The sequence below is a fragment of the Diachasma alloeum genome, unplaced genomic scaffold, assembly GCF_001412515.2.
Source record: "Diachasma alloeum isolate Michigan unplaced genomic scaffold, Dall2.0 Dall_scaffold_00379, whole genome shotgun sequence".
Classification (NCBI taxonomy): domain Eukaryota; kingdom Metazoa; phylum Arthropoda; class Insecta; order Hymenoptera; family Braconidae; genus Diachasma; species Diachasma alloeum.
The window spans coordinates 842,339-851,479 of NW_021680518.1; the positions used below are offsets into that span (position 1 = coordinate 842,339).

At 41.5% G+C, this 9,141-nt stretch overlaps 1 protein-coding gene across 2 annotated transcripts in view; it reads right to left on the reverse strand.

Moving 5' to 3' along the window:
• Positions 1–8,831, reverse strand: part of LOC107041763 (dosage compensation regulator) — a 10,955-nt gene extending 2,124 nt beyond the window's left edge. Inside the window, exons 1-6 of one of the 2 annotated variants that reach the window (XM_029126381.1) lie at positions 8,659–8,831; positions 4,812–5,319; positions 4,403–4,449; positions 3,384–3,628; positions 1,914–2,873; positions 42–1,366 (exon numbers count right to left, since the gene is read on the reverse strand). In XM_029126381.1, coding sequence (XP_028982214.1) covers positions 42–1,366; positions 1,914–2,873; positions 3,384–3,628; positions 4,403–4,449; positions 4,812–5,319; positions 8,659–8,737 — 3,164 coding nt within the window. In that variant the 5' untranslated portion in view covers positions 8,738–8,831. Of the gene's footprint in view, positions 1–41; positions 1,367–1,913; positions 2,874–3,383; positions 3,629–4,402; positions 4,450–4,568; positions 5,320–8,658 lie in introns of those variants that run through there. The other variant, XM_029126382.1, reaches the window with a different exon arrangement.
• Between the last annotated feature and the right edge of the window lie 310 nt (positions 8,832–9,141).

Genomic DNA, 9,141 nt, shown 5'->3' on the forward strand with positions numbered 1-9,141 from the left:
CCCCCATAATTAATCAAATAAGCTCAACAAAGTCAACTCACCTGATCTTCTCTCCAAAAACGAAGAAAGGAAAGGGAAAAGCCTGATCGAAATTACTGCAGTTAACCGAAGTCTTGTGAACCAAAGCAGCTTTCGACTCTGTCGTGAGAACCTTCCTCTTCTCCTTATGATAACAAACATTAGGATAAAGTCCCATGCAAAGTAAAGCTGTAATGGTATCCAGCCTGACGTCAGCTCCAGCCTGATAATTCAATGGAGTTGGACAGAGTGTTTCCTCCGGGAATCCAGCGGCCTTCAGGAGCCCCTGCAGCTGATTCTTGGCCTCCCAAGTGACCCTCAATGTCGGCATACTGAGGCCCTTGGTATCGCAGAAAGTTTGCTCAGCATATTCACCCCCATCTCGTGCCTCCTCCCAAGCTTGGAATGCATGAAGCATGGCGACATGATCACTGTACCTAGCCCCAGCGAACCACTTCTGCTGCATCGACAGTCGTCTCATGTCTGGCCCCATGTTGTACACCTCCGGGAATGTCGTGCTGTTGGCAGCCATTGTTGACAAAGCATCACCAACTCTGAACATGCAGCCCAGAATCATCATTTTCCCCAGTCTAGGCTCGATAGGCAGTCTCGCGAGGATCTTCCCCAAGGGCGTCAGCTCATCGCTCTTGTCCAAGCACTTCATCTCCCTCAGCAAGACCTCCGCCTCGATGACAGCGTCGATGGGTGGAGGCTCAATGGCTTTAGACAAGAACTTGCTGATGTTCCCCAGTCTCAGTAACTTGATGCTCAATGCCAGCTCGTGCAGAGGTGTTCTGAAGATCTCCGGCGTCATGTGCTGATCCATCCGATCAAATCTTGCTTTAGAGCACAGGTGAAAGCAAAACCCTGGACGAACCCTCCCAGCTCGTCCCATCCTCTGCTCCAAATTAGTTTTGCTCGCCCAGACAGTCGCATAGTTTGTCATATTGTTGTGGGAAGTAAAGAGCTTCATCTTCGCCTTGCAGGAGTCGATGACGTAGACAATGTCGTTGATTGTGATGGAGGTCTCTGCGATGTTCGTGGAGAGGATCACCTTGGTGACGTCGTGGGGAACAGAATCGAAGACCTTTCGTTGATCCTCTCTGGGTAGCTGGGAGTGGAGAGGGAGGATCAGGTACTGGGATCCACCGAAGAGGGGATGCTGCTGCAGGTGCTTCATCAGGGCGAAGATTATGTTCCATCCGGGGAGGAATATCAGGACAGCCCCTGGGATCCCTTGTTTTCGGATGTACTCCAGGAGGGACTCCATCAACTCGAAGCAGATCTCCTTCTCGGAGAGCTGAGCCATTGCGTTTCTCGTGGATTCCGGGTAGCTGTTGATCATGACCTAGCAGAGAAAATAGGGCGGTTTTTACATGAGTACACGGAGAAGAGAAATTGTTTTTGTTAAGTATTCATTTACTTCAGAGAAGCATTTATTTTTTCAAAATTATATTTCTTCAATTGAGTCATTTGCAAGCCTGACTAGGTTTCAATTATGACAATCAGCTCGCTCTAGAGAATGACTATGTTATGTTATTTGGATAATGTTTAGATAATGTGAAATGGGTTTCAGTTGCCATTCAGCTTCACATAACCCTGGAGTCAAAAAAACGTTGAAAAAAAATTTTCAAACAGCGTTTTTGAATAATATTGGAAAATCAACCCAACAGAGAGGAAATGGCAAATTAATAATTTATGTGTCTCATTTGTCTCAATAGTCAATGCCTGTGAGATCGTTACTTGCCACGATAAATTACCCATTTACAATTTCCTGTCATACTTATTTCCCAATCTTTATTAAAAATGCTATAAACAAACTCTATTCTGACGATTTATTTGGCTGACAGGGGTTCCTGCAACCAACCCAGAATAAAATAAAATTAAGTTCCCACCTTATTAAGGTTCTCCTCAGGCTCATTATCCAGATCCTCGGAGTCTCGATTCTTCCTTTTTTTCGTGTCCAGCGGGGGCACGAAGTTGGTGAGCTGAATGCAGTCCTCGAGGAAATAACGTTGAACCGGAAAAGCTCGTCCCGGAATTTCGATGACCGGGCATTTGTTGAAGTAGTCACTGAAGAGAGTTGTGTCAATCGTAGCAGACATGAGGATAACCCGTAGGTCCGGGTAAACGTGTATCATGTCTCGAAGCAGGACCATTATGAAATCGGAATTGACATCTCTCTCGTGAATTTCATCGACAATCACATGAGAGACACCTCGAAGTCCCTGCTCCAGCTTTCTCAGCAGCACTCCAACAGTGCAGAACATGATGCTGCCATAGGGACGAGGTAAACAGGACTCGAATCTCACGGAATAACCGACAGATTGTCCGAGCTGTTCGCAACGCTCAACAGCCACTCGATCAGAGACTGAGACAGCCGATATCCTCCGGGGCTGGGTCACAACGATGCTCGCGTAGCCACCCTGGCCAGAGGCGATGTAATCGTCCAGGATGAACTGACAGACCTGAGTCGTCTTTCCACACCCCGTGTTACCCCTGATGATGATGACAGGGTTTTCGTTAATCGCGTTCATTATCTCGTTCCTCATGTTGAAGACTGGGAGCTTCTCCCTCTCTCGAATGCTCTGCTGGAGCTGTTTGTCAGCTTGCAGACGCTCACGTCGCTCCTCCATCATGTCGGTGGAGAGCTTGTCCAGGGATATTGTTGCTAGTGGACCTTCGTCGATGTTGCAACCCAACCAGGGATTCCAATTCTGCTGGGGTGGCGACCAGCTGACCACTCCTGCTGCCTGGGGAATCGAGGATATAAAGTCCTCGAGAACACGGTCTGTCAGAAGGGAAATGCCGGCGGCGGTAGGAGGTGTGGGGTCTTCTGGGTTTTCACTGGTTGGCTGGAAATAAAGGACCTTTTTAGGGATTTATTTTCACGGAAAATGTCATGGATTATTATCATAATGTCACAGTTTTTCTGTGGACAATTAAATTCCCTCGGAAAAAAGATAATTTGACATTTTATTTTTTATCCTCAGGTTGATCGATTCGAGGTGATCAGTTCATTGAAGATTCAATTTCTTTTTCAATTTTTGATGAGGATTTCCAAGTAGTTTGGCTATTTTTTTCAGTCAAATGCAGTTTCCGGATATTTTACAATGATTTTATTATTCAAACTTTGCAGGTCTGGATTTTAAAATATCAGAACAAATTATGAAGTTTAGTTTTGAATGAAGATTCATCAAATAATTAAAAAATTGCCATTTTTTAGTATTTTCGGGTATTTTCTGTAAATAATGTATAAACAAATTTATAAATAATTTATAAATTCCTCCAAAAATGTCTCTAGATAAATCTCAATAAACTTCGACACAAATGAACAGATGAGGAAAAATGAAGATGACACTTACTTGAGGTTTGCTGTTGACATCAATAGGAGTAATCTCGAGGGCTGCAAGCACATCTTGTATCTGCTCCTCAAGTTCGGGTGAAATTTTTACGGGATAGGGCTTCAACTGTTCTGCATCCCTATTCTTCTTCAAAGTTCCGGAGAATGCCTCAATCACCCCGAGGTGATACAATTGACGAACCAGTGACAAAGCACAGCTCTTGGAAGCTGTCTGCTTGTTGGATCCAGTCTCACGTCCGGTGACATCTACAGCACGCGTCAATATCATTAAACAAATTCATAAGACTCAAGTAAATAGCCCAGAGAAAAATGTTCTAATTTTCAGTAAAAAAAACATTTAAATTGACAAAAAATCCTCGAAACGAATTTTGAGTAAATTTTGCCCAAAAATCGAAGAAAAAAGTGATTCTTAGTCTTTTTCATTTAGATCTAGTATAATTGTGATGAAATTAAGACAGATTTTCTGTTATTTTTAGGAAATCTTGATGCTGAAATCTCTTGAGGCAAATACTTCGTTGTTGTTGAAAGTAGAGCAATTATTCATGTTAATTTTCAACTAATGATTTTGTTGGCACAAACAAGACTTATGAAAACTCAGGGGCCTAAAACTCCAGAACCCTTACTCCATAGCTGCGTTCCTGGCCTCAACGACGCCAGAACACCTCAAGATAATCAACGATTTTATCCAAAAATGTAAAATTCCAATTTAGAGCGTAAAACCGAGACATGAAGTATCAAATTTTTAACAAAATTACATGTAACTATCGCTGTAAATAATCCTGAAGGATTAATACATTCAATAAATTGAAAAAAAACACGACTTATTTGAGAACTTGTTCGTTTTTCTCTCAGTGAAGTTATCTGAATTTCACATAAATTAATAATTGTTGAAAATTTCAACAGATTTCACCTGAAATTTCAGAAATGATTGTCTAACACTGTAACACCTCACCGATTCCTCGATCAAAACTGTCATCAAAATCACTTCGTCATTCAATACAAGACGTTAATCAAACTTACTTCTCCCCAGCTGCTTGATGTAGATCGTCATCTCCGCCATGAAGCTCCTACCCAACAAAAACCTCACATTAGTCCGCATCCCCACCCCCCAAACTTCGATAAAACAAAACCCCCCCCAAAAAAAAACAAAACTAATTTATAAAAAATTCATCATTAATGAACTCACCATCATAGACTCATCACTGAGTGTCCAGAAGACGCCTTTGGAGCACACAAATCATATTCATGGGATCGAGCCATCGCCAGAACCAACATTGACGTGAATAACATCAATGAAAGTTTTGATTGTTTCAAACATTCTCTCATCATTTTATGTATACTCCAAAGATGTCTTCAGGTGTTTATTCAGGTGTAAAAGAAATATATATACGAAAATTCAGTGATGGCCAACCACGTGATTGAGGCATACCTTGTGTGATCAGGACCCACTGGGGTGTATTTATAATCCCCATTAATCTTATTTGTTTGCATAAATTGATGTAATTTTGATTTTGCATTTTCGATGGTCCAATTGCCATGAATTCCCGAGTTAACGTCGCAATCTTCGGCCTCGGCGACATTCGCCTGCTCGGCGAGTCTGTCCATGTAGGTGTAGTTGGTCTGTCCACGCTGGTTGTAGGGCTTGTAGGCTTGGCCGATGTCATTTGGACCCATTCCGTCCTGGAAGACGGGTTTGCTGGTGGACTGGCTCATCGCCTGGGACTGGTTGTCCGCTGCTGTTGCTGGGGGTTGATTCGTGGGGGCCAGGTCCCCTGGTACATCACTGGCGTTGACGTTACCCGTGCGGACGAGGTAGTTGATGAAGTCCCGGGATGCATTGCCCTGGGCATCTTTCTTGTTCGTGGAGTTGCCCGCTCCGACGTAGTCGAAACCGTTGATCCGGAGCTCGCAGAGGAAACGCTGGCGATGCTTCGGACCTGGAGAATAGGGAACTTGCGTGAAGCTCAATTCTTTCTAATTCCCCTATTCACTCATTTACTTATACATTTACCCGTACCAATATTAAACTACTTTTCTTACCCCACCACTTTTTTTTTTCTATTTCATTGGTTTTATCGGAGTAATTCTCCATTTGAGACCCCTCCTCTAGCCTGCCTCCCCTCCTTTCTTTTTCCTCTCATTGTTATCTGCGGTATCATGGCCATCTTACTCTTAGCTGTGCCCCATTCGAGCTAGACTGCACGGGAAACCACGTAAAACCCCGTCGCACAGCCGATTTGTGCAGTGCCCTAATATATCCGTCACACTGACTAGAAGGAGACACTAGACCGCTACACCGTACCTACCGCCCGCAATTTTTGTCCGAGCGAGGTGTTCCTAAGCGGTCACCCATCCAAGTACTAACCCAGCTCATCGCCACTTAGCCTGGATGTCCGCCGGAGCAACACCTCACCCACCTAACCATTACAGTCGGTTCCCCACCACTTGTGGGGTGATAATTTACTACTCGATCATGCAAAATGAGACAGTAAGCAGCGGTATCTGTGGGAGTACTTATTCTCATTTCAATTTTTTTTCAACTGAGAGATGAAGATATTCCCTTCACTTTGATAGAAATTTCAATCCACCAACCCATGTTCATTATTTAGAAATGAAATCAAAATGCACCAAATGCATGCGCTAACGTGCGCTTATATGGGATAGAATCATTCAAATATTTCCTCTTTTTGCTCGGGTACCCCAGAGTTTTCTCTGGCCATTGGATTCAGTACGATTTTACACATTATCTTATATTTTTAGTCTTGTAGTAGGTTAATTATCAAGTTGAACATAAATTTCATAAGAGCCGGTGTATGAGGAAAAATTAGTTTATTCATTTCTGCCGAGACTATTGCGATTAATTTTTTTTAACGTTAGAAAAGTTAGTTTTGTATGTTCTGCTGTCAATCGAAAAAATTACAGAATTTTCCTTGACGCACAGTAAAGTGGGTTCAGATGGTCTTTCCAGGCGAAATCAGTAGCGAAGCGGTAAACCGGGTTAAGTCGATTTTGACTTTTGGGCATTTTTTGACAAATATCTCGGAATCTAAGAGAGATAGCAAAATTTTGCTCATCACCTTTTTTATAACCCTCAGTTGGCTCTACAAAAAAGGTCATGACAAAAATTTTTCTATCTCTTTTAGATTCCCAGACATTCGTCAAAAACTGGCCAATAGTCAAAATCGACTTAACCCGGTTTACCGCTTCGCTACTGAAATGTACCGCAAAGAGTAGGAAAAAGTACTGTTGCACGAGTCATTTTTCAGATAAATGCGGGGAAAAATTCTTGTGCCACCCCGTAAAATCGAAGCGACAGGGAATTTTTACGAGAAATACGAGAAAAATTCAGTAGTGAAGCGGTAAACCGAGTTAAGTCGATTTGGACTATTAGCCAGTTTTTGCTGAATATCTCGGCATCTAAGAGAGATAGCAAAATTTTTCTCATGACTTTTTTTATAACGCCTCTATTGGCTCTACAAAAAAGGTCATGACAAAAATCTTTCTATCTCTTTTAGATTCCGAGATATTCGTCAAAAACTAGCCAATAGTAAAACACGACTTGACCCGGTTTACCGCTTCGCTACTGAATTATGACACTGGCTGGCAAATTTTTCTGGTGCTCTACCAGAATCCTAGGACCCGATCGCGCATTCGTAAGATTTCGACACTCTTCGTCCCCCCACCGCAGCCGCGAACATCAACTCAACGTGACCAGATGATTTATTCCGTCGCCTCCTCTAGCCTCTTCTCACACATATCTCCTTACTGAAACCCCAGGTTAATGTTTTTCATAATATCAATTCAGTGAAATATTAATTAGTGTTGTGATAAAACGGTTAAGAAATAAAATAAGTGCCCTTTATTTTCGCTTCATGAGGTGTATAACGCTGTAGATATACATTGGCCTGTCAAACGTTCCACATACGTTTGCCGCGCATTCCGCTTTTAATATGGGAGAGAGGATATGGAGGAGAGGTTAAAATAAAATTAATAGGATGATATGCTGAATGACAATGTTTACTCATTTTTAACTATTGAATGAAATTTATCATGNAGTGAAATATTAATTAGTGTTGTGATAAAACGGTTAAGAAATAAAATAAGTTCCCTTTATTTTCTGTTCATGAGGTGTATAACGCTGCAGAGATACATTGGCCTGTCAAACGTTCCACATACGTTTGGCGCCCATTCCGCTTGTAATATGGGGAGAGAGGATATGGAGGAGAGGCTAAAATAAAATTAATAGGATAATATGCTGAATGACAAATTTACTCATTTTTAACTATTGAATGTAATTTATCATGTAATAGAAAACAGTCAGGGATCAAGTTTTATTGTGCGGTACCTGAATTTTTACTATGCAACACCGGAATTTTTCTGGTGCTGGACAATTGAACCCACTTTACCAGACGGCGCGGTAATTTTTGCTTGAATTTCTCCTGAAAAATTCTGGAATTTTTTTCTCCGTATACCGACACTGGCTTTAGCCACGGTTAGTGTTCATCCTTAATTTGATGGGAATTTTCTTACCCCATTTTTTCAGTAAATTTTTCTTGTAAACTAATATTGAGATTTATCCTGGTGTCCCTCCCACCTACTTCAAACTTCTATCCAAAAATAGAGGAGGTTGGGGTAAAATGGACGCTTGAATTTTTTTTAAATGGTAGTGACGGATTGAAATGTTGATGAAATTTAATAATTTTTTTTTCAATACAAAATACAATTCTTTCCCTTTGTGATGAGCCTAAACTGAGCTCTATTGACACATTTGTTTCTGAGTTATGAATAATTTTAAAAAAGTCTAAAGTGTCCATTTTACCCTACCCTCCCCTAAATGCACATTCTGAATTTCATAGTATAATTTCAATTATTTATTGCTAAGCAACGGCTGTTTTAAAAAACAATAATTCCATGCAAAATCTAACTTGAATGNTGTGAAAAATCTCCATAATTCATGAGAAATAATGGAGATGGAATTTTTTAGTTATTTTTCAGGTCATCCTGGGGAAAATGGTACGGCAAACATGTTAAATCGTGGCGCCAAAGGAATCGTAATCATGCCGATTATTTCGGTAATGAGTGATTTTTTGAAAAGAAAAAAAAAAGTGTTCCCTGGTCTAAATTTTCCTCCAACTGGAAATCTCGAAATATTTCCCCCCAACCCCAATCCTCCTCCCGCTAGTCACCCAATTACCAACAAAAAAGTACCTCAAACCCAACAATTGGACTGCAAACTCAATATTCTAAGGTTAACAACAGAAAATTGATGCGCTTACCCGTCGGCCTGACATCAAACAACGGCTCTTTTGCATTTTTCGCACACCACTGGTGCAGAAACGACTTAAGGTCCCCCATTTATCGTGTATCGACCCTTTCTAGTCCACAAATTCGTACAAATTTTCAGACGCCAAGGATTGATAGAAAACGATGGCTTCTCCAAGACCGTGGCGTTCCCTGTAGATATATATGTAATACATATATTAAGCGCTGTTGCCACACTCAAAAATTAGCCGAACTCACCCTCCTCAGGGAGTTTTGCGGATGATGCACAAACTAATGGCGCCACAGGGCCAAGTAATTTCTAATGGAGCAGCAGGCAAAGAGGATAGACTAAAGTAGAGGCTCTACCTATGGTCTTTGGCATTAAGGTATGATATCTTTGCTACAAACTCGGGTCTTCAACTCAGGCTTTCAATTGAAGGCCCNCGCCTTTTTTTCAGGGGTGATTTTTCAAAAATTTATTTTAAAAAAAAGTACTA